The sequence below is a fragment of the Salvelinus fontinalis genome, chromosome 42 (genome assembly GCF_029448725.1).
Source record: "Salvelinus fontinalis isolate EN_2023a chromosome 42, ASM2944872v1, whole genome shotgun sequence".
Classification (NCBI taxonomy): domain Eukaryota; kingdom Metazoa; phylum Chordata; class Actinopteri; order Salmoniformes; family Salmonidae; genus Salvelinus; species Salvelinus fontinalis.
The window spans coordinates 23764926-23788373 of record NC_074706.1 but is presented as its reverse complement, the minus strand read 5'-3'; the positions used below and the strand labels follow the sequence as shown (position 1 = coordinate 23788373).

Below are 23448 nucleotides of genomic sequence, written 5' to 3'. Positions count from 1 at the left end.
TTCCAAAACTAGAATTTGTAACAAACAGAGTGGATTGCGTTTTGTAGACTTTACTCTTTGCCAAAGTTTTAAAAACAATTGCTTTGTTTAGAATGAGTTATTGCACGAGCGCACTTCAGACTAGGCGTTCCCTAACGGAAATATGCAAATATATGCTAGAACGCACCAATAGGATCTCACTAGCTTGTGCTTGGCTCTGCCCACCTCCTGCTTGTTCTGCCCGCTATGATTAATTTGCTCCCATTGGAAACGACAGGCTCTATTCAATCTTGGGTTAGTTATACAAATATTGGTCTCCACTGTGGGGCTCTATGGGTGTAGGGTTAGTTGGTTGGGACATTTTCTTTCCTTTCCCCCATTTTTTTTTTGTATCACGTGTAATGGACTCACACTCCAGTCCAATTGGTGGCGGTAATGCACCTTTTTGGTTGCCAACCGCCATTTAAAAACCAGATAAGTATTGACGTAAACATGACCAAGAACAATTTTCTTGTTAGGGTTTTTATTTAGACACTATGGAACTCAAAATATTACGAATTTAACTGCTCAGCATCACATACTTATGCCTCTTTAAATCGCGTTGGAGACAGGACTTGGTTGATATATGTTATCTATGTAACTCTAGCTTGCTAGTTGTTAGCAAACAATGGCCATGGTTTTTCACACTCAAATAGCCTCCATTATGGAGGTGCTAGCGAATGCAGCCGTGGCAGAGGTCTGTAAACTCGTAGACGACGACTATGCAGTGTTTCGTTTGGAAATAACTCATAGCCAGAAAGAAAACAGGGTTTTGCGGAGGAAACTACAGCTACTGGAGCTGAAGGTGTCACGGGAGCGCGCAGAGAGGACAACGCGAGAGCGCGCACACTCCAGTCGTCCCAGTAGTGTCAAGATTCTTGACCGATACAGAGGAATGGAAAGAGGTACATTTTGCAGAAGGCCGAGGCAGCGGGGCCCCCTCTGCACATGTGTGACTAGATGTGTTAACCAGAATTGGGTCTTGGACAGTTTGTGAATCGTTTGCAATAATTCCCCTGATTACTTAGCTATATTGCACAAAGACACACTATCATATTCTAACCAGATTCTTGATTTACTGCATTTACTATTATTTACTCATTAAAAACAATATGATGAATGGAACATAATCAATCAATCAATCAATAAATAGTGTATCAAGAAGTTATGCAAAGTGTAATTTTACATCCTGGCCAATTCTAGACTGTCAAAACTGTCAATATTGTACAATATAGCGTTCAGTGTTGACAGTACTTAACCTAACCACCTATTTAACCCCCAATAACTCTCTCGAGTGAAGGACATCTCACTGGAGGCCACAGGAGCTTTGTGAAGCCAGCGGGACGTAATACATGGAGAGATGACCAACCAATCACTGTTGATGAGGGGAGTGGAACCTCAACCCAGCACTTTATTGTGATAGAGGTTAGTGTAACAGTACATCAAATGTGGTCAGTTCATTTCAGAAAGGCTCCCCTCAGCTATTCACTTGCTTACATCCTCATACATTCACTTGCGTACATCCTCATTTATCTGCCATAGAGGAGTTTGTGAGACTTCCCTACGACATTGTTATCCAATTCTACTCATGTACTGGTAATAACCTCTCCTCTTCTTGTGTCAGGATGCAGATACAGAGGCTGCAAGTCCTGGAGGATCGTCGCTGGTCAAGCAGGAGAGGACTGAAGAAGAGGACCCACGACACAGCATCACAGAGGTCAGTGGCACGCCGAACGCCATCCTAATGTCAGAGACATCTAGCGGTAACACACAGGCTCTTGAGCACAGGATCTGACCACAGACCAGACCCAGAGGGGCTGGGCTGTCTTCCTGCTCCCGGCTCAGAGTATTTACTGGTATTTCACCAGAGCCAAAGGGCTGTTAATTCTTGTGTAGATGGTGATGCGTTACACACTGGAGGTGATGATCTGTCTTGTTCTTACGCTACAGAGATGGACCCTGGCAACATATCTTTGGGTTTAGAGACACAGATTGATCTGTCTAGAGAGGACTGGAACCAGTACAGTGGTAGTGTATACTCTGAAGGGTGCCTAGATAAGAAAGGTGAAGTTATAGTGGTAGATAAAGTGGAGGGTGACATTCCTTTCACATGGAATGCAGATAGTCACCTAGGAGACAGACACTCACAGGACAGAGACTTCTTAGATTACATGAAAAGCTTAGAGACAAATCCAAATCAGATCACAACCCAGTGTCCATGTCGATGGGGCCTTCCAATTCACACAGCCTTTTCGATCAGGTATTGAACTCAAATGACAGGGCTAGAGCCCAGGTTCAGGGAGGGGAAGACACATCGGGCGGTAGTAAAGAGAAACGGTTCCTCTGCATGTTCTGTAACAAAGGCTTTAGCTGCCTCCAGAAGGTGGTTCCACACGGGATAAATCCTTCAGTAGTACCCAGTGTCACATGCACTTCGCCCAGGCTGGCAACCTGAAGAGGCACCAGAGGGTCCACACGGGGGAAATCCTACACTGGCCCCCATTGTGAGAAGAGGTTCTCCCACCAGCACCATCTGAAGATCCACCTGAAGGTCCACACGGGAGAGAGGCCGTTCGCCTGTACACACTGTGGGAAGAGGTTCTCAGAGAGGAGCTACCTCAGGATACACCAGCATAAAAACCATTCCACTGAATTCGTTCCTGATATTTAGAATAAACCATTAAAGACAAATATACATTTTTATTGTTGTCAGCAGAAAATATCCACAGATACATTTGGAATAACAAGACTAACAGATTTCAGTGTTCAATATTCCCGGGTATAATATTGCATCCAGGCACTGTGTGATATATAAGGCATATATAACCCTAAAAAGTACGTTACATATTGTTTGTACTGTGTAACAATATGATGTTCACAAATGCGTATTTAATTACTTTCATTCAAGTACTTACATTTTTTTTCAAGACACTTTTAATGAGAAAATTAATGCAGTTCATCAAGTTCATGCTGATTTTTATGGTGTATTTTTATTATTGTGTAATTTAAAACTTGTTTATGTTTATAAAAAACACAAAATGGGACTTTTTATTCTAAGACTTTCATTGAGACTTTCTTTAGTACACATCACATCTGATCTCACCCTATTCTGCATACACCCAACAGCGCTTTATAACCATTATAGACTTACTAAATATATCTATAAAAACCCACACACGAACAAACACCTACTGTACATGTCAGAATAGTTTAGTTGGCTTTGTTAGACTTTTGACTAATATTTACCCACACCATCATATTTATGTCCACCATGATGAATTTAACAACAATTACATCATTTTGTAACTACAGTATAGGACTCAAACGTAGTGTGTGTACGTACCTGAGGGAGTGTAATCTGTATCAGCTGTCTCTTCCAGGAGGAGGAGGGTCCAAAGGGGCTGCTAGTGAAGGAGGAGGGGTGTGAGGAGGGTCTGGGGAACACTGAGGGGACCATGGTCATAGATGACAACCAGACTACACCTCTTCCTGAACCCGCAGAGGAACAAGCTGAGCAGCACAGGACCACACACAGTCTCACTGAGGTGAGCCCACTAAACTACTGTCTGTTTGGCATTAGGTCAGGGCCCGTATCCACAAAGCCTCTCAGAGTAGGAGTGCTGACCAGGTGGGGGCCTGATCCTAGATCAGTACTCTTACTGTTAGAAGTCTTGTGAGTAGAAAATAGGTCGTAAGTGCTGAGACGAGAGACATGTTACTCCTACTCTTATGGTTAAAAAAAAAGCTATGCAGGAAGCCTCTTTAGTCATAAGAGTCCCACCTACTTGACAGATACTTTTGGTCATGTAGTGTAAGTGGCCACCTGATCGTCAAACATCTCATTTCAAAATCATGGGTATTAATATGGCGTTGGTCCCCCCTTTGCTGCTATAACAGCCTCCACTCTTCTGGGAAGGCTTTCCACTGGATGTTGGAACATTGCTACGGGGACATGCTTCCATTCAGCCACAATATCATTAGTGAGGTCAGGCACTGATGTTGGGCGATTAGTCCTGGCTCGCAGTCGGCGGTCCAAGTTTATTATTTTAACCATTATTTAACCAGGTAGGCTAGTTGAGAACAAGTTCTCATTTGCAACTGCGACCTGGCCAAGATAAATCATAGCAGTTTGACACATACAACAACACAGAGTTACACATGGAATAAACAAAACATACAGTAAATAATACAGTAGGGAAAAAAAGTCTATATACTGTGAGTGCAAATGAGGTAAGATAAGGGAGTTAAGGCAATAAATAGGCCATGGTAGTGAAGTAATTACAATATAGCAATTAAACACTGGAATGATAGATGTGCAAGTAGAGATACTGGGGTGCAAACGAGCAAGATAAATAAATAAATACAGTATGGGGATGAGGTAGTTGGATGGGCTGTTTACAAATGGGCTATGTACAGGTGCAGTGATCTGTGAGCTGCTCTGACAGCTGGTGCTTAAAGCTAGTGAGGGAGATATGAGTCTCCAGCTTCAGTGCTTTTTGCAGTTCGTTCCAGTCATTGGCAGCAGAGAACTGGAAGGAGAGGCGGCCAAAGGATGAATTGGCTTTGGGGGTGACCAGTGAGATATACCTGCTGGAGTGCGTGCTACGAGTGGGTGCTGCTATGGTGACCAGTGAGCTGAGATAAGGCGGGGCTTTACCTAGCAGAGACTTGTAGATGACCTGGAGCCAGTGGGTTTGGCGACGAGTATGAAGCGAGGGCCAGCCAACGAGAGCATACAGGTCGCAGTGGTGGGTAGTATATGGGGCTTTGGTGACATAATGGATGGCACTGTGATAGACTGAATCCAATTTGTTGAGTAGAGTGTTGGAGGCTATTTTATAAATGACATCGCCGAAGTCGAGGATCGGTAGGATGGTCAGTTTTACGAGGGTATGTTTGGCAGCATGAGTGAAGGATACTTTGTTGCGAAATAGGAAGCCGATTCTAGATTTAATTTTGGATTGGAGATGCTTTATGTGAGTCTGGAAGGAGAGTTTACAGTCTAACCAGGCACCTAGGTATTTGTAGTTATCCACATATTCTAAGTCGGAGCCGTCCAGAGTAGTGATGCTGGACGGGCGGGCAGGTGTGGGCAGTGATCGGTTGAAGAGCATGCATTTAGTTTTACTTGCATTTAAGAGCAGTTGGAGGCCACGGAAGGAGAGTTTTATGGCATTGAAGCTCGTCTGGGGGTTAGTTAACACAGTGTCCAAAGAAGGGCCAGAAGTATACAGAATGGTGTCGTCTGCGTAGAGGTGGATCAGAGAATCACCAGCAGCAAGAGCGACATAATTGATGTATACAAAGAAGAGAGTCGGCCCGAGAATTGAACCCTGTGGCAACCCCATAGAGACCGCCAGAGGTCCGGACAACAGGGCCGGACCTCAACACACTGAACTCTATCAGAGAAGTAGTTGGTGCTCCAGGCGAGGCAATCATTTGGGAAACCAAGGCTGTTGAATCTGCTAATAAGAATGTGGTGATTGACAGAGTCGAAAGCCTTGGCCAGGTCGATGAATACGGCTGCACAGTAATGTCTCTTATCGATGGCGGTTATGATATCATTTAGGACCTTGAGCGTGGCTGAGGTGCACCCATGACCAGCTCTGAAACAAAATTGCATAGCGGAGAAGGTACGGTGGGATTCAAAATGGTCGGTAATCTGTTTGTTAACTTGGCTTTTGATGGCCTTAGAAAGGCAGGGTAGGATGGATATAGGTCTGTAGCAGTTTGGGTCTAGGGTGTCTCCCCCTTTGAAGAGGAGGATGACCGCGGCAGCTTTCCAATCTTTGGGAATCTCAGATGATACGAAAGAGAGGTTGAACAGACTAGTGATAGGGGTTGCAACAATTTCGGCAGATCTTTTTAGAAAGAGAGGTTCCAGATTGTCTAGCCCGGCTGATTTGCAGGGATCCAGATTTTGCAGCTCTTTCAGAACATTAGCTATCTGGATTTGGGTGAAGGGGAAATGGGGGAGGCTTGGGCGAGTTGCTGTGGGGGGTGCAGGACTGTTGACCGGGGTAGAGGTAGCCAGGTGGAAAGCATGGCCAGCTGTAGAAAAATGCTTATTGAAATTCTCAATTATAGTGGATTTATTGGTGGTGGCCGTGTTTCCTAGCCTCAGTGCAGTGGGCAGCTGGGAGGAGGTGCTCGTGGACTTTAGTGTCCCAGAACGTTTTTGAGTTTGTGCTACAGGATGCAAATTTCTGCTTGAAAAAGCTTGGCTTAGCTTTCTTAACTGCCTGTTTATTTAGGTTCCTAACTTCCCTGAAAAGTTGCATATCACGGGGGCTATTCAATGCTATTGCAGAATGCCACAGGATGTTTTTGTGCTGGTCAAGGGCAGTCAGGTCTGGAGAGAACCAAGGGTTATATATTTTCCTGGTTCAAATTTTTTTGAAACGGGGCATGCTTATTTAAGATGGTGAGGAAGGCATTTTTAAAGAATGACCAGGCATCCTCTACTGACGGGATGAGGTCAATATCCTTCCAGGATACCCGGGCCAGGTCGATTAGAAAGGCCTGCTCGCTGAAGTGTTTTAGGGAGCGTTTGACAGTGATGAGGGGTGGTCGTTTGACCGCGGACCCATTACGGATGCAGACAATGAGGCAGTGATCGCTGAGATCTTGGTTGAAAACAGCAGAGGTGTATTTGGAGGGCAAGTTGGTTAGGATGATATCTATGAGGGTGCCCGTGTTTATGGATTTGGGGTTGTACCTGGTGGGTTCATTGATAATTTGTGTGAGATTGAGGGCATCAAGCTTAGATTGTAGGATAGCCGGGGTGTTAAGCATGTCCCAGTTTAGGTCACCTAGCAGCATGAGCGCTGAAGATAGATGGGGGGCAATCAGTTCACATATGGTGTCCAGGGCACAGCTGGGGGCAGAGGGTGGTCTATAGCAAGCGGCAACGGTGAGAGACTTGTTTCTGGAAAGGTGGATTTTTAAAAGTAGAAGCTCGAATTGTTTGGGTACAGACCTGGATAGTAAGACAGAACTCTGCAGGCTATCTCTGCAGTAGATTGCAACACCGCCCCCTTTGGCAGTTCTATCTTGTCGGAAAATGTTATAGTTAGGCATGGAAATTTCAGGGGTTTTGGTAGTCTTCCTGAGCCAGGATTCAGACACAGCTAGGACATCCGGGTTGGCAGAGTGTGCTAGGCCAGTGAATAAAACAAACTTAGAGAGGAGGCTTCTAATGTTAACATGCATGAAACCAAGGCTTTTACGGTTACAGAAGTCAACAAAAGAGAGCGCCTGGGGAGTGTAGCTAGGCACTGCAGGGCCGGGATTAACCTCCACATCACCAGAGGAACAGAGGAGGAGTAGGATAAGGGTATGGTTAAAGGCTAAAAGAACTGGTCGCCTAGTACGTTCGGAACAGAGAGTAAAAGGAGCAGATTTCTGGGCACGGTAGAGTAGATTCAAGGCATAATGTACAGACAAAGGTATGGTAGGATGTGAATACAGTGGGGGTAAACCTGTGCATAGAGTGACGATGAAAGAGATTTTGTCTCTAGAAATATCATTTAAACCAGGTGATGTCATCGCATGTGTGGTAGGTGGAACTAAAGTGTTAAATAAGGCGTATTGAGCAGGGCTAGAGGCTCTACAGTGAAATAAGGCAATAAATACTAACCAAAACAGCAATGGACAAGGCGTATTGACGTTAGCGAGAGGCATGCGTAGCCGAGTGAATCAAAGGAGTCCAGTGAGTGGCTTCAGGCAGCTAGCAAGTTAGCAGAAAGGCCTTGGAGGGACGTCGCGACGGACAAAAGTCTGTTGTGGCCCCCTCGTGCTATTACGTCGGCAGACAGATCAGCAGGGCTCCGTGTGGTAAACCAGGCCAATTGGCAAAATAGGTATGGTGGCCAAAGAATTTGTCCGATGGGCCTCTTAAGCTAACAGTCCGATGTGTTCTAGACAGCTAGCAGGCCGCGGCTAGCAGGCTAACGGATGGGCATTCAGGGGACGACGCGACGGCAGAGCCAGTTGAGAAAACCCTCTCGGGCAAATCACGTCGGTGGTCCAGTCGTGATGGGTCGGCGGGGGTCCGGGCCAGTTGGCAAAATAGGTATTGTAGCCCAGGGAGTAGCTGATGGGCCTCTTTGGCTAGCCGGGAGATGGGCCTGGCAGGGCTAGCTCCAGGCTAATTGGTTCTTGTTTCGGGACAGGAACGTTAGCCAGGAGTGGCCACTCGGATAGCAGCTAGCTAGCTGCGATGATCCATGTGAAGAAAAAAAAAAGAAGAAAAGGTTCAGAGCTTGTGGTAGGAATCCAGAGATATGGAGAAAAGTAAGTCTGATTTGCTCTGGTTTGAGTCGTGCTGTGCAGACTGGCGAAAGTTGTTCGTGCTAGAGGTAGCTGATGACCGCTAGCAGTGGCTAGCTGACTACTAGCTAGTAGCTACTTAGCTGGCTCGCTTCTGTTGGGGTTCCGGTTCAGAAGACTTCCGATACTTCCGGTTCAGCTGACTTCCGGTTCAGAAGAATTCATCCCAAAGGTGTTCGCTGGGGTTGAAGTCAGGGCTCTGTGCAGGCCAGTCAAGTTCTTCCACACCGATCTCGACAAACCATTTCTGTATGGACCTTGCTTTGTGCACCGGGGAATTGTCAGGCTGAAACAGGAAAGGGCCTTCCCTAAACTGTTGTCACAAAGTTGGAAGGTCAGAATCGTCGAGATTCTTTCTATGCTATAGCATTAAGATTTCCCTTCACTGGAACTGAGAGGCTTAGTCCAAACCATGAAAATCAGCCCTACACCATCATTCCTCCTCCACCAAACTTTAAAGTTGGCACTATGCATTTGGGCAGGTAGCCTTCTCCTGGCATTTGTCGGACTGCCAGATGGTGAAGCATGATTCATCACTCCAGAGAATGCGTTTCCACTGCTCCAGAGTCCAATGGCGATGAGCTTTACACAACTCCAGCAGACGCTTGGCATTGCGCATGGTGATCTTAGACTTGTGTGTGGCTGCTCGGCCATGGAAACCCATTTCATGAAGCTCCAGACGAACAGTTGTTGTGCTGACGTTGCTTCCAGAGGATGTTTGGAACTCTGTAGTGAGTGTTGCAACTGAGGACAGACTATTTTTACGCGCTACACGCTTCAAGCACTCGGCGGCCCGTTCTCTGAGCTTGTGTGACCTACCGCTCTGCGGCCGAGCCACTGTTGCTCCTAGACATTTTCACAATAACAGCACTTACAGTTGACCAGGGCAGAAATTTGATGAACTGACTTGTTAGAAAGGTGGCATCCTATGACGGCGCCACATTGACAGTCACTGAGCACTTCAGTAAGACCATTCTACTGCCAATTTGTCTCTATGAAGATTGCATGGCTGTGTGCTTGATTTTATACACCTGTCAGCAAATAGTCTGTCCTCCTCCTTTTTTGTATATAAACAGTGCTATCAGAAAATATTAAGACCCCTTGACTTTTTCCAAATTTTGTTAAGTTACAGCCTTATCCTAAAATTAATTAAAAATAAATAAATGCTCATCAATCTACACACAATACTTTACTCAGACCCTTTACTCAGTACTTTGTTGAAGCACCTTTGGCAGCAGCGATTACAGCCTTTAGTCTTCTTGGGTCTGACTCAACAAGCTTGGCACACCTGTATCTCCCATTCTTCTCTGCAGATCCTCTCAAGCTCTGTCAGGCTGGATGGGGAGCGTTGCCGCACAACTTTTTCAGGCCTCTCCAGAGATGTTCGTTCGGGTTCAAGTCTGGGCTCTGGTTGGGGCACTCAATGACATTCAGAGACTTGTCCCGAAGCCACTCCTGCGTTTTCTTTGCTTTGTGCTTAGGGTCGTTGTCCTATTGGAAGGTGAACCTTTGCCCCAGTTTGAGGTCCTGAGTGCTCTGGAGCAGGTTTTCATCAAGGATCTTTCTGTACTTTGCTCTGTTCATATTTCCCTCGATCCTGACGAGTGTCCCAGTCCCTGCCGATGAAAAACATCCCACAGCATGATGCTGCCACCATCATGCTTCACTGTAGGGATGGTGTCAGGTTTCCTCCAGATGTGACGCTTGGTATTCAGGCCAAAGAGTTCAATCTTTGTTTCCTCAGACCAGAGAATCTTGTTTCTCATGGTCTGAGAGTCTTTAGATGCCTTTTGGCAAACTCCAAGCGGGCTGTCATGTGCCTTTTTTACTGAGAAGTGGGTTCAGTCTGGCCACTCTACCATAAAGGCCTGCTTGGTGGAGTGCTGCAGAGATGGTTGTCCTTCTGGAAGGTTCTCCCATCTCCACAGAGGAACTCTGGAGCTCTGTCAGTGACCATCAGGTTCTTGGTCACCTCCCTGACCAAGGCCCTTCTCCCCCGATTGCTCAGTTTGGCCGGTCGGACAGCTCTAGGAAGAGTCTTGGTGGTTTCAAACTTGTTCCATTTAAGAATGATGGAGGCCACTGTGGAGATCTTCAATGCTGCAGAATTGTTTTGGTACCCTTCCCCAGATCTGTGCCTCGACACAATCCTGTCTCGAAGCTCTACGGACAATTCCTTCGACCTCATGGCTTGATTTTTTGCTCTGACATGCACTGTCAACTGGTGGGACCTTATATAGACAGGTGTGTGCCTTTTCAAAATCATGTCCAATCAAAAAGGCATTCCCCATTTAGGTATATTTTTTAACAACGTGATATTGGGCTCCAAAGGGATATCTTGAAATAGCATGATGTAGGTTACTTAAATAAGGGAGTTTGCCCTATTTCACATGATATGCCTAAATTCTTAAAACCACATATGTTATTCTTTATTAGCCTGTTTTTGAATTATTATTTAAGTAACCTACATCATGCTATTTCAAGATATCCCTTTGGAGCCCAATATCACGTTGTTAAAAAATATACCTAAATGGGGAATGCCTTTTTTAACTTGTGCAATTGAAGGCATCTAGGGCCTATGTTAACTTTGTGTTCAATGAGAATTATAGATCTTTCAAACGTTTTATGCAACACTATCGGCAAGTGATTTGATGCCAACTGAGCCTATGCGAGTTGTTAAACAGGAGTGAAGAGTGTGTTTATATAACGGTATAATTATAAAAATTCTGCTTCAACTATCAGGTTATGCATGCTAACATATTTGCCAAGAATTAAGAGTAGGCAAATTGATTGTGTCAGGCAAAAATGATATCAAACGTTTTATCATTGCAACATGAGTAAAATAAACTCAAAAGTTTCTCTGCTAGTTATCACGACAGTTTGAGTTACTGCAAAGGAAAGATGATGATGCTCATTAACATTGTTGCAAATGATGGGGTATAAACTATCGCAATGAGGCATCGCCAGCTTTGAACGCTATAGCACGCTTCAGACTACAACGGTGAATGTAACTGTACGTCAAATGTTGCAATGGTAAAACGTTTTATATAACTTTCACCTGACACGATAACTTTGCCTTCTCTTATTTTTTTCCTAATGTTGGTGTAACGGATGTGAAATGGCTAGCTAGTTAGCGGGTACGCGCTAATAGCGTTTCAATCGGTTACGTCACTTGCTCTGAGACTTGAAGTAGGGTTTCCCCTTGCTCTGCAAGGGCCGCGGCTTTTGTGGAGCGATCTGTAACGACGCTTCGTGGGTGGCTGTTGTTGATGTGTGCAGAGGGTCCCTGGTTCGCGCCCGTGTCGGGGCGAGGGGACGTACTAAAGTTATACTGTTACATTGATGCTGTTGACCCGGATCACTGGTTGCTGCGGAAAAGGAGGAGGTCGAAAGGGGGGTGAGTGTAACGGATGTGAAATGGCTAGCTAGTTAGCGGGTACGCGCTAATAGCGTTTCAATCGGTTACATCACTTGCTCTGAGACTTGAAGTAGGGTTTCCCCTTGCTCTGCAAGGGCTCTGCGGCTTTTGTGGAGAGATGGGTAACGACGCTTCGTGGGTGTCAGTTGTTGATGTGTGCAGAAAGTCCCTGGTTCGCGCCCGGGTCGGGGCGATTCTGATATTTTTTATAATGTGATAGGCATATTGCACTGAATCATATAGTATGGTTGTTAAAAGTAGAATTTGGATAGCTATTATATCAACACACGCTTACTCCCGTTCAACAACTCTCTAAATTACTTTTGGCACGGTAGGCTAGGCATCAACTCGATAATGTTGCTTAAAACGTATGAAAGGTCTATCATTAATCACCAAACCGTAGGCCCTAGATGCTGTCAATTGCTTATAAATCAATTGCCCAACTCATAACTTGAAATAACATGATGTATGTCAATTCAATAATCAAAAGAAATGTTTTATTATTTATTAGCCTTGTGGTTATAAGTATTTAGGCGTATCATGTGACTTAGGCCTCATGTAAAATCATTGTCAAAAGCGCAAAAGATAGCCTACTGTTGCATGTAGATCTGTACTGAACAAAAATATAAACACAGCATGTAAATTGTTTGTCCCATGTTTCATGAGCTAAAATTAAAGATCCTAGAAATTTTCCATATGCACAAAAAACTTTTTTCTCTTAAATGTTGTGCACAAATTAGTTTACATCCCTGTTAGTGAGCATTTCTCCCTTGCCAAGATAATCCATCCACCTGAAAGGTATGGCATATCAAGAAGCTTATTAAACAGCATGTTCATTACACAGGTGCACCTTGTGCTGGGGACAATAAAAAGGCCCTATCTCTAAAATGTGCAGCATTGTCAAACGACACAATGCAACAGATGTCTAAAGTTTTGAGAGAGCGTGCAATTGGCATGCTGACTGCAGGAATGTCCACCAGAGCTGTTGCCAGAGAACTGAATGGGAATTTCTCTACAATAACTCGCCTCAAATGTATTTTTAGAGAATTTGGCAGTACGTCCAACTGACGTCACAACCACAGACGATGTGTATGGCGTCATGTGGGCGAGATGTTTGCTGATGTCAATGTTGTGAACAGAGTGCCCCATGGTGGGGTTATGGTATGGGCAGGCATAAGCTACGGAAAATTAACACAATTGCATTTTGTCGATGGCAATTTGAATGCACAGAGATACCGTGACGAGATCCTGAGGCTTATTGTCATGCCGTTTATCCTCCACCATCACCTCATGTTTCAGCATGATAATGCACAGCCCCATGTCACAAGTATCTGTACACAATTCTTGGAAGCTGAAAATGTCCCTGTTTTTCCATGGCTTGCATACTCCCATTGAGCATGTTTGGGATGCTCTGGTTCGACGTATACAACAGCGTGTTTCAGTTCCCGCCAAAATCCAGCAACTTTACACAGCCATTGAAGAGTGGGACAACATTCCACAGGCTACACTCAACAGCTTGATCAACTCTGTGAAGGAGATGTGTACATTTAAAAAAAATGTTGCATATTGCTTTTTTTTTTGTTCAATGTAGATTATTTATGGGTTGATCATATAGAAATATCAAAACATTCTTTGAACTCCAAAACAATTGCATGGGGTACAGGAGCCACTGACTCTGCCTTTTCTTATAATCAAGACACTTGCTGGTAACTCTTAATCGGTTAGGACAACTCATGAGGGGTCCTAAATATCTGTCGACTAGAAGAGGCTTCACGCATAGCTTTTATTTTTAGCCATAAGAGTAGTAGTAAAATGTCTCTCTTCTCAGCACTTACGACCAAATTTCTAGTCTGAGACGCTTTGTGGATACAAGCCCTGATCTTGATTCATTTTGTCTTAAGTGTGGGACCATGCCTTTGAATTAGCAAACCAATAAAGAATGTCAAGTGATCAAATCAACTAGCACGTTTGCATAGTATTCATAGCAATCACTAATTTTCTAATCAGAAGATGCCCCAAAGCAGGGTGCTCATATCAGATTTCTTGATCCAAACCTTTCACTCTGTATCTCTTACAGTCAGTAGACATGGAGGATGGGAAGTCTGATCTGCTGCTGGTCAAAGAGGAGACGATAGAGGACGGACCAGAGAGCATTGACCTGCCGAGTGGACTAAAGATGGGGGAGCAAGGTAAGAGAGAAATACATATAGCCTACATACTAAAAGTAATAGATCTTCAGTGGGAATAGTGATGCACCTGGCTATTATTATTTATTTATTTTCTTCATTAATAAAATTAAATCAATACAACCCTATGTTTACATACAAAACACACATAATGTATGAACTTGACCAAGTAATTGAGTCAAACTCCCTATGTAGTTCTCTCTGCCATGTTTTTAAGATCTATTTTCTAACCTCTTCCTGCAGGTGGGTGGCTGGAGGCTAACAGAGGAGATTGGGCGGCCATCTTGGATTCCCAGACCCAGACAGGTACAGTCAATGGCCCGGGGGACGACATCACTGAGCAGGCCAGGACCAGAGGCGACATAGTGGAGGTCAGTGGATGGGACAGCGTCTTCAACTCTGGGCTGGGGAACAACAATGTTAACCAGAAACAGACTGTCGAACACAAAACAACAGCTGAATTTAGTCTCCATGACAACAGACTGGCTGAGACCAGGACGAGGCGTAGATTTTGTCTGCGTGGACGGGGAGGTTTCGGTATGCGGCTGGAGAGAGAAGAGACTGACTCGGCTAGCGATGCTCCGTCCTGCTCCTATAGTTGTGAGTCAGAGAGACTGATGGCACCTCAGGTTAATAACCCCTTAACAGGTGCTGCCTTCAGCCTGCCTTCTATAGGCTCTATCAACTGGAACATGGACCCTGCGACAACACAGACACTCCCTGGCCTTCATCCTCCTCACACTCTCCTTATGTTAAATCAGACCTCAGACAATGCCAGTTCCTCAACACTAAATGGCTACACAAGCCCATTGACAAATGACAGTAGTACAGATGGAATCAGTAAAGGTGGCGGCGCCAAAGAGAAGCGCTTCCCTTGTTCGTTCTGTGGGAAAGCCTTCCGTTTGCCCAAACAGGTGGAGATCCACCAGAGGATGCACACAGGGGAGAAACCATTCGGCTGCCACCTGTGCCGGGCCAGTTTTTCAGACTCGTCCAACTTGAAGAGGCACCAGAGGGTCCACACAGGGGAGAAACCCTACAGCTGTCCCCAGTGTGAGAAGAGGTTCTCCCGCCAGCACCATATGAAGATGCACCTGAAAGTCCACACGGGAGAGAGACCATTCGCCTGTACACACTGTGGGAAGAGGTTCTCAGAGAGGAGTTATCTCAGGATACACCAGCAGAAAATGCACACAGCCCATGTATAGTGATATGTAATGTAGTATTAGTTAGTTTGTAGTTAATTCTGTTGGTTTTTGATGTAGTAGGGAACTGGATGAGAACTGAAGAAAGAATGAGTATGATGAGACAGAGAAGATCAGGGGTTATCAACAGGATTTGGGGGATTTTTTGTTTTTTTAGTTGTGGTCATTTTGCAGTGTACAAATTCTAATTATTCCCCCCCCCCAACCATTCACTCCGACAAAGATTCAGCCCGTGGCTGAATCTAGTTGCTTACCCCTGGAGTAGATGATATGGTGATGGTTGGTGTCTGCTAAAATGCTTCACTGATGAATGGGACAACCTTGTCCGGTTGTTTTGATGCTGGTGTTTTATAATGAGAAAATTATAATGCCTTAATTCATGTTTACTTATACTAATCATGAGAATGGGGTGAAACTCCTGGACATCAGTTGTGATAGTCCATTCCATAATGTCCATTTTACTTTGACCTGTCCTGTTTTTAGGATATGTATCTTTGTTAACATGACAGCTCATTTTTTATTTTAATTGAGCGCCATTTAGGTTAGGCTATTTGATCGGAGAAACCTGCATGATGTAAAAAGTGTCCGTCTCATTACATTGTCATACATTTTATCACCATTCTGTAAACTACAGAAAAGGCAACGTACTCTTTCTACAATATCCTATATCTGCTACATGATTTGTTAGTTCATTTTTTGGACTGAACGTTGGTTGAGCGCTGCAGAGATGCATCTTTCCAACATCACCCTGGAGAGGCACGCTGGGAATGAACAAGCAACATATTTTGCGCCCCTGCCTTTGACATAGTGGGCACTGCTTATCAAAGTGTGGCATCACCGCTCACCTAAAAGCCCATATACCACTGGTTGATAGAAATTGTCATTGTTTTGGGGCAGAATTATGAGGTTTTATGTGTTGGTATTGGAGGTGCGTCTTGGTCAGTTTAGCTCAGAAAATGCCGCCTTCGTCAATCTGCCGCCATGGGCGGCCCCCTAATCCTGCCTAATGAGTGGGCAGGCCATGCCTATAGCATATCATAATTGCATCAATGAATTATATATCAATGGTTATAACAAACTCTGAACACCGTAACACCAAAATGGATGCAGAGGACATGACAAATAAACTCAAAAGGGGGGAATATTTACAGGTTGCTCAGGAGGTAAAGGGAAAGTGGAATAAATGTGACTAGTTATGGAAAATACTGGAGATCAAAAAGGAGGTAAGGAGGCAGCACTGCGTGTATATTATGTGTAATAAAGTATATGCATACCAGAGAGTATGTTGTAATGTTTTTTTGCAAGCCTTAATTACAGCAAAGTCTAAAAACAGTCAAATTAATTTGTGAATGCAATTTTCGAAATGGAACGGTTTATTTATTGTTTAAGCTAATTATTCAAGACTTGCTTTATTTTATTTTAAAATGCTTGATTGCATTTCAAATCATGAATGACTCATGTGATGACATGAATGAATGAATGATTGATTGATACAGTAGCCTATAGAAGTATTGAAATATAGTCCTAAGTAAATTACGGTATTAAGACTAAACAGGATGTGTTTTTAGGTCTACAGCTCGATGGTGGTTATACAAGGTTGCTATACTAAGCCTACCAATCGATAATGACTTATTATTATTATTATAGTAATAATAACAAGGAGATCTAGATTATTTTTTTAAATTTGGTACAGTGTAAACACAAAATAAATGATAAATAATACCAGAGGCTGTTCTAACAAAAAAAGTGGAAAGCCTTTGTTACAGCAAAGCAAAGATTAAAAACAGACGGATTTGTGAAATGGTTTGCTTGGCATGCCGTTGCTTAGCCTCATGGAATCAGTAGGCTATTAAACGGTCAAACAGGTAACAGAAGCAGGATTTGTCTTACTTCTGTAGGTATATTGATGATTTATAAAGCCAGGCACATTTCACAGTTAGACTATTGATTATAAACCTAATTAAGTTTGGGTTTCCTCTCCTCACTTTTCTTAGACAATAAGTCAAGGGCTGTTTTCTCATCTCCTCATTCTGCTGCTGCCTCCGGCATTGTTCTCAACACCAATATGCTGGTTAACTTTGCTATTATGCACATAGCAACATGGTCTAGGAAAAGGCGCCAATTCAATCCAATTCATGTTTCAAAACCATGGACAGCAACCGCTATCCAACAAGGGAGAAAGCGCATGTTATTATTTTTGTTAGTGTTGCACCATTGTTTGTTATATAACCACATACAATTTCAGTAACACATATCTTTGACTGATGGACTGTGCCATTCCCACGGCCTCCACAATGGATCAATCAGGTGTCTTTTACACCATGAGATATACAGCACCAGTCAAAAGTTTGGACACACTTACTCATTCCAGGGTTTTTCTTTATGTTGACTATTTTCTACATTGTAGAATAATAGTGAAGACATCCAAACAATGAAATAACACATATGGAATCATGTAGTAACCAAAAAAGTGTTAAACAAATCAACATATATTTTATATTTGAGATTTTTCAAAGTAGGGGGGTGGGGGGTATTAGTAATGGTGTTCCTAATGTTTGGTATAGTCAGTGTAAGTATTCATGTATTGCCACTACTGTACTGTCAAAGCAATTATCTAAGTAAGCCTCAGTGATGGCCAATATAAAGTTTGCAATATATTTATTTCATTAACCTTATTTCTGAGGTTATATATTAATATTTTTTCTATTTGGGTGGGAGAGTGAATGCACCTGGGCGGCATGAAGCCTAGCAGTTAGAGCGTTGAGCCAATAACTGAAAGGTTGCAAGTTCGAATCCCCGAACCTATAAGGCAAAAAACATGTAATCTACCCTTGAGCAAGGCACTTCATCCTAATTGCTGCAAGATCACCGTCAATAATGTCTGAAGCCCTGGCTGCGACTCCACTCTCCGATGGATGTTACTTTTTTATTTATCCCTTATTTTACCAGGTTGACTGAGAACACATTCTCACTTACAGCAACAACCTGGGGAATAATTACAGGGGAGAGGAGTGGGGATGAATGAGCCAATTGGAAGCTGGGGATGATTAGGTGGCCATGATGGTATGAGGGCCAGATTGGGAATTTAGCCAGGACACTGGGGTTAACACCCCCTACTCTTACGATAAGTGCCTTGGGATCTTTAGTGACCACAGAGAGTCAGGACACCTGTTTAACATCCCATCCGAAAGACAGCATCCTACACAGGGCAATGTCCCCAGTCACGGCCCTGGGGCATTGGGATAAAAAATAAATTGACATGAGGAAATAGTGCCTCCTATTGGCCCTTCATCACCACTTCCAGCAGCATCTGGTCTCCCATCCAGAACCAACCCTGTTTCGCTTCAGAGGCAAATCAGCAATGGGATGCAAGGCGGTATGCTGCTGGTCTCAGGGGGAGTTGGGATATGCAAAAAAAACATGTTTCCAATTCACACCTCACACTCGTACAGTTTACCCACTTATACATGCAGTGAAACAGGACAAATATAACACTCCCTATTTGACCTTTTGTATCGGATGTTAATGATGTCCCCATGATCCCTGGCAGCCTTCATTGCTGGGATCAGTTATTTTCTCCTCTGGAGCACAGCTTCAGAGTAGTCCTCGTTTAGGAAAATAGGAAGATGTTGGTTCCTCTCAAGATCTTGGTTCTCTCCAGAACAACCACTTTGTCCTTGTTCCTCAGGAACTTAATCACTACTGGTGATATATTTTCCAGTCCTGTGGGCGTGCTTGACCTCAATCTTTCTTGATCCAAATGCAACTTTTCATCAAACATTTTCCTCACTTTCTCAGGCTTCGTCCAGGTCTCATGTGGAGACTATGTGATTACATCCACAACGATGTCATTTTGCCTTGATTGTCCTTCTAGGTACTCCCATTTCCCTGTCATTATCAACATCGATTCACAGACAGTGTTGTTGTCTTTTCTCTTGGAATCAGAGTTAGTTATGTTGCTGCCGTCTTTTTTTCAACTCATCAAGCTCTCCCTAGGAGAAATGCAGACTGTTTTTCAGGCCGTGGACCTCTGGTCAGATTGTCCATTCTTGGATCTACCAATATTCGGACTAAGCTATTTTCCTGCAGTTGTAACAGATCCTTGTAGAATTAATTTCGTTGGTTTAAAAATTCCTTCACCTGCATAAGCGTGACGTTGTCCTCTTTGTTTGTCATAATAGGAGCGTAGGCTATCATTGGTATACCACGTAGTTCCAGCCCCGTCAGTTCACCCTTCACACACGCACTTACAGCCCAGTTCAGTCTGTTGACTGTCTATCTCCTTTTTCTAATTGGGGGAAATCCCGTGCGATCTGTTCTCTACAACAAAGAGGAATGTGAACTAAACTATCTTTCATGACCACATGCTCTGCTGAAATGCAGTACATTTAGCAAATTCAACTATCGGAATATATAATTTGTTGCCGTTTTGCATTGTATTGTAACATGCTGTTAGATACCTGCAAGGGATAAGATAGTTGGGTGTGGATAATCTTTCTACAATGAGTAAGCAAGTCGGAAATGTCAGAGTTTGCTAGTGCCGATTAGCACCTGAACACTGCATTATTCTAGCTAGGTCTTGCTTATTCTTTGCTGGCTTCTCAGAGGTCTGCTAACGTTAGTTAACTGTATGATTTTTCACTCAAATAGCCTCCAGTGTTTCGTTTGGAAATTTCTCAAAGCCGGAAAGAAAACAGGGCAGAGCCCCACCTGTTTTGAGTCCCAACTGTTTAGCAAAAACAGTTGGGCTCTTTTTTCGTGCCTGTTTTGCATGTTATGTTGGCATTAATACATGTCACATATCAGTTTGCAAACAATGTAAAATAAATAAATAATTGAGTTAATAAATCCGCATACAAACATTATCTCTTTCTTGTTTTCTTGAGTAAGGCAGCTCCAAAATGCAGGTGTTTCAGCCTAGCTCAGTGCTTTCTGGATGGTGGGTCAGCCAGCGGAAAATACGGAGCGTAGGGGTTGGTAATGTTCTCTAGTTGCGCTGTGATTGGCTCAGTGTTCTGTAACTCATGGGGACACTACGTCACCGCAAAATCTAAGGGTAGAGCTCAAAAATGTAAGCCCCTTGGGTGCTGCCATAGAGTTACATTAGATGTACCCATGCAAGAAGGCTCATATTAAGAGAAATAATGAAGAGAAATGGTTGGAAGGAATTAGTGGCTAACTGCAAGCATTGCAAAGCAATCACTAGCCTGCTATTCAGTGGAGTGGGTATGTGGTCCAAGTCTGGGTTTAAGGGTCTCTTTACCAAGCTTAAAAGGATAAACATTCAACATTGGCCATTCTGTCAATCCAGCATGACTTCTGCCGCGCTGGAAACTCAGAACTGGGAAGATAACTGGGAACTCTGGAAAAAAACTAGCTCTGACTGGGGAAAATACATTTTGAATGGTCATCCAACTCGGAATTGCAAGTTGGGAACTTGGGCATCTTTCTAGAGCTCCAACCTGAAGATCACTGATGTCCTCATGATATAGTTTTTTCCCGAGTTCCCAGTTTTCTTGAAAGCACCATAAATCCAGAGAATGACAACAAAGTTTGATGACAACATTTTCCCACGAAAAACCGCTGTGCCACCTTCCTGTGAGCACAGCACAACAAGGTGAGTCCAAAAAATGTATTGTATGCTGCTGCATAAATTATGAAATATGCCAGGGAAATATGTATACTGTAGCTAAGAAAGTAATACTTAGTGTATGTTGTGTAGTAAGCTGTTAGTAGCCTATGTGCCTCGCCCTAATAATTTGGTCCCCTTTCCCATCATAGTTTAGCCTACTGTTTCTGACTTGGTGGTGCATATGTAGCCTATAGCCTGTTTTAGAGAAATGTAATAATCAAATATGGTAAGAGCTTTCATTGTCTGCTATATGCCCCCTTTATTTATTCTACAGTTCTGACTTGGTGTACAGGGAGAATACTGTAAGAACGACCCATGTTCTTAATTCTGTCACTTTACATTTCAAAGGTGCTGAACAAATAGTTAAATTGACTATGTCCGTCCTAGCTCGCTTATTAATGTCTTTAATCGAAATTACAGATTGCCTCTTATATGCTCGTCGTCCCCTTATGCCATAGTTTGTACATCTCAATTGTCTGTAGAAACCACATTTGTTTAAGCAAGTCAGCCATATCAGCTATGCTTTTTTAAAAGGCAGTACATGAGGCTGAATGAACTGTTTCGCTGCCAGACAAGGCTCCGCTGATAGCCAGGTGTAGCAGTGAGAAGGTGTTGGGACTGCTGTTGGGACAGCTTTGTGTAGGCCCTAACAGTTTGTGGGCACCGTTTGTCACCGTTATAGTGGATTTAATGTATTGTTTATGTAACGGCATTCCTCCTCCTCTTCATCTTCGGAAGAGGAGGAGTATTGAGGGAACCAAGGCGCAGCGTAGTGAAAAGACATATTTTATTAACGAAACACGAACTTGATTAAACTAACAAAAAACAACAAACGGTGTAGACAGACCTAGACGACGTACTTACATAAAACAAGAAAAAACGCACGAATAGGAACATAGGCTACACAAACCGAACAAACCGTAAACAGTCCCGCGTGGTGTACAGACACAGACACGGAAGACAAACCCATACACTACACCCAACACCCCCTTTACCATATAACCACCCAAAACCGATAAAACACAAACATTCCCCATGTCACGCCCTGGCCTTAGTATTCTTTGTTTTCTTTATTATTTTTAGTTAGGTCAGGGTGTGACATGGGGAATGTTTGTGTTTTATCGGTTTTGGGTGGTTATATGGTAAAGGGGGTGTTGGGTGTAGTGTATGGGTTTGTGTTGAGTGTATGTGTCTAGCTGTGTCTATGTTGGTGTAGTTGTCTAGGAGAGTCTATGGTTGCCTGAATGGGTTCCCAATTAGAGACAGCTGATTTCTGTTGTCTCTGATTGGGAGCCATATTTAGGGTAGCCATGGGCTTTCGTTTGATGTGGGTAATTGTCTATGTTGTACGTTTGTAGCCTGTGTGTGCACTACGTTTTATTAGCTTCACGGTCGTTTATTGTTTTGGTTAGTTCGTAAGTGTTTTTGTTTCGTTTTGCCTTCTTCTAAAATAAAAGAGATGGCTTATTTTCCAAATGCTGCGTTTTGGTCCGTCAATCCTCCACACGATTGTGACAGTTTAGTGTTGTGTTGTGGCTTTGCTGGCATGTATTTTTTTTTTTGCCTCACCAAGATTTACATGCTGAAATCTCCACTGGAGACAATATATCCACAAAAAAAGTATAATTACAGAAACTTTTCAAAGCGCTGGTAGTGCATTCAGATTTCTAGCACCTGAAGTATGTGCAGAGCCATGTAAACACGCGCACGATCTTATGCATGTATTTTCATCTTGTGCGCATGTTTCAGGTGCTAAAAATCTGTACGCACTACCAGCGCTTAATTTAGTGAGCCACCTACTGTGTTGGATAGAAACAGGATTCCAAAAAAACAGAACCGATGTTGGGGGTGATAATCATACAAACAACCGAAAAATAAATGAAATTATCCAGTTTCAGTTGAGCAAAATCATATATACTGAACAAAATTATGAACACAGAATATAAAGTGTTGGTCCCATGTTTCATGAGCTGAAATAAAAGATCCCAGAAATGTTTCAAACGCACAAAAAGCTTATTTCTCTCAAATGTTGTGCCAAAATTTGTTTAGCAGTGAGCATTTCTCCTTTGCCAAGATAATCCACCCACTTTACAAGTGTGGCATATCAAGAAGCTGATTAAACAGCCACACTTGTCAATGTGCAGTTTTGTCACAGAACACAATGCCACAGATGTCTCAAGTTTTGAAGGAGCGTGCAATTGGCTGGCTGACTGCAGGAATGTCCACCAGAGCTGTTTCCAGAGAATTGAATGTTAATTTCTCTACCATAAGAGAGTGGCGTAGTTACACATTTTCAAAAATGACATTGGAGGTCAATGTCATTTTTGAAAATGTGTAACTACGCCAGCCCAGCACCTCTCCATCTGGCTTCTTCACCTGCGGGATTATCTGAAACCGTGGGTTTGCACAACCAAAGAATTTCTGCATAAACTGTCAGAAACCGTCTCAGGGAAGCTCATCTGCGTGCTCATCGTCCTCACCAGGGTCTTGACCTGACTGCAGTTTGGCGTCGTAACCGACTTCAGTGGGCAAATGCTCACCTTCGATGAACACTGGCATGCTGGAGAAGTGTGCTCTTCATGGATTAATCCCAGTTTCAACTATACCAAGCAGATTTCAGACAGCGTGTATGGTGTGGGAAAGCAGTTTGCTGATGTC

General features: G+C 43.5%; 1 protein-coding gene across 1 annotated transcript; it reads left to right on the top strand.

Moving 5' to 3' along the window:
- Window positions 1–282: 282 nt before the first annotated feature.
- Window positions 283–16453, top strand: LOC129841194 (uncharacterized). Its single transcript, XM_055909351.1, has 6 exons — window positions 283–923; window positions 1319–1443; window positions 1643–1735; window positions 3399–3563; window positions 13845–13956; window positions 14197–16453. The coding sequence occupies exons 1-6, from the start codon at window positions 647–649 to the stop codon at window positions 15159–15161; spliced, it is 1737 nt and encodes a 578-aa protein (XP_055765326.1). The 5' UTR covers window positions 283–646; the 3' UTR covers window positions 15162–16453.
- The last annotated feature ends 6995 nt before the right edge of the window (window positions 16454–23448 follow it).